The 2,055-nt window shown below is 32.7% G+C and overlaps 1 protein-coding gene across 1 annotated transcript; it reads right to left on the bottom strand.

Moving 5' to 3' along the window:
- Positions 1-297: 297 nt before the first annotated feature.
- LOC111638187 (protein-lysine methyltransferase METTL21D-like) lies at positions 298-1,358 on the bottom strand. The gene is made up of 2 exons (XM_023383862.1): positions 844-1,358; positions 298-770 (listed from the first exon to the last, which is right to left on the bottom strand). The coding sequence occupies exons 1-2, from the start codon at positions 1,104-1,106 to the stop codon at positions 566-568; spliced, it is 468 nt and encodes a 155-aa protein (XP_023239630.1). The 5' UTR covers positions 1,107-1,358; the 3' UTR covers positions 298-565.
- Positions 1,359-2,055: the final 697 nt, after the last annotated feature.

Genomic DNA, 2,055 nt, shown 5'->3' with positions numbered 1-2,055 from the left:
CTATGCCTTCATAAAGGACGTACTTTTCCTTTGTTTAAGGGTATTTGGGCAGTTTATTCTCTGTTATATTCTCAAGTAAACAATACATACAAGTACAGTACAGTATTTTCTGAGGAAACACTCGTACTTATTTTTTTTAACCCCATTCCCGATAACCCAGCATTTTCACAAACTCGGCCACCCTTCGGTCCACATTAGGCCGAGTTTTCGAGGTTCTACTGTAATAGGCAAAAATATTTACCCATTTTAGTGCATTTTAATTAATATATATTAAAGCATTTTTATATAGTTGTTATATACTTATTATTTTGGTTTTGAGTTCATATTTGATAAATAATAATTTTTAGGAAACAACAGGAAAATGTAAAAGATATCAAACTTTAAATTATTAGAATTATATGCTACATAATTTATCAAATTTAGCTATTTCTGAACTTTAAATCCATCACCTTGTAATTTCATAAAGAATTATTGCCTACAAGCTTCAATCACTTAGCTTCTCATTTGTCATATTTATCAGATTTATAATTAAGGCAATTAAAGTAGAATTTGCCTATATAATTAATCACAAATGATTGAATCTTCTCACTTTTTCATAATATATACAATCTCCAACTAAAAGCAGATCTGGCTGTGAAAAATTTGAATTAGTTTCTCCCCATTTAAGTACATCAGCTTTGACAGATCCCAAAAAATGATGTTTGTTTTCCTCAATGTTAATCTCCAGAAGAGGCAGTAATTCCGGAAGGTCAGTCAAAATAACATTTCCACTGAAATAGGATACAGTTATTAATTGTTTAGAAATGCATTATATGTATATGTATACATACTGTAGGTATTCACCCGATACATGCGGCAACAAGTCCAACTAAACCAGTTCCGGATCCTATATCTATTACATTCTTCCCCAGAAGTAATGGATATTCATTGTTACTTGTCATGTTTAAATAGTCTAAATATTTTGCTAGTACTAATCCTGCATCCCAAACAACGCAACCGACATCTCCAACTTCACACTGATTAATTTTAAGCACCACATTAACACTTTCAACTTCTACTTCCCGGGAAAACGTGCTCTCTACCGCTGCCATATTGATTTCCTCCATAAAAAAAATCCTACGCGTTGTTGCCAGATGTGTAATTCATAATACAAAAACGTAATATGCACAACCTACGCAGCTTACGAGATTGAGACAGGCCGGGAAATTTGACGTCAAACAATAGCGCAGTGCTGCCACCTTCACAATAGCATGACGGGAATGCGCTTAGAAGTAAAAATGATTCACCAAGCTAATTGGCTGAAAGTTATCACGTGACTCAACGTCACTGCCCCCTCTCTCTCTCTCCCGCATCGATACTTAATTGCATTACTCGTATCGGACAAAAAAAAAACTAAGAACGAGTTGTGTAACTTTTCCGGCTGTTATGAGATTTTATTTTAAAAATAATTTTTTTATATTATTAATCATAACAAATAAATAAAATCGTGTGACGCCATCTGTTATAAGATTTTGTTATAATTGCCCGATTTTGCAGTCGGGCATTTTTAATTATTGTATTATAAAATGGCAAAACGCTTGATTTTGAGGGTAGAGATGAGTTTTATATTAAAAAAAAAAAAAAAAAAAACTAAATTCTAACAAGTAAAATCTTTATTAAGCCCGACTGCACTAGAGATAATGGCGTTTGGAACGTCGAGCTACATTCCAAACGCCATTGTCAAACTTCTGGCTAACAAGAAGGCGGCGCTGAACGTTTGACGTTCACGTTTCCGCGATGAAAACGTAGGGCGAAACTTCTCTATTAAACTAATGTGACCATTTATTTTTTCTCTCAAAATGGGACATCTACTAATTTTTAGGTAATAGTATGAGTATTCAAGAAAACGCATATTTCTTCATAGTTTTTATTTATTAACGAAGAGAGAAGGAATGAACATGTAAAAATGAATAATTTATATGGTCTTATATTTTTCTGAAAAACACATTTGCTTTAGTATATTTGGTGTTGATTTCAAATAAGCATGAAATTCTTGGTAGGATTTCTTAAAATTTA

Source organism: Centruroides sculpturatus, unplaced genomic scaffold, assembly GCF_000671375.1.
Source record: "Centruroides sculpturatus isolate CEXI.00-Female unplaced genomic scaffold, Cexi_2.0 scaffold767, whole genome shotgun sequence".
Classification (NCBI taxonomy): Eukaryota; Metazoa; Arthropoda; class Arachnida; order Scorpiones; family Buthidae; genus Centruroides; species Centruroides sculpturatus.
Note: the sequence above shows the minus strand (reverse complement) of the source record. Positions and strands in the feature narration are given on the sequence as shown.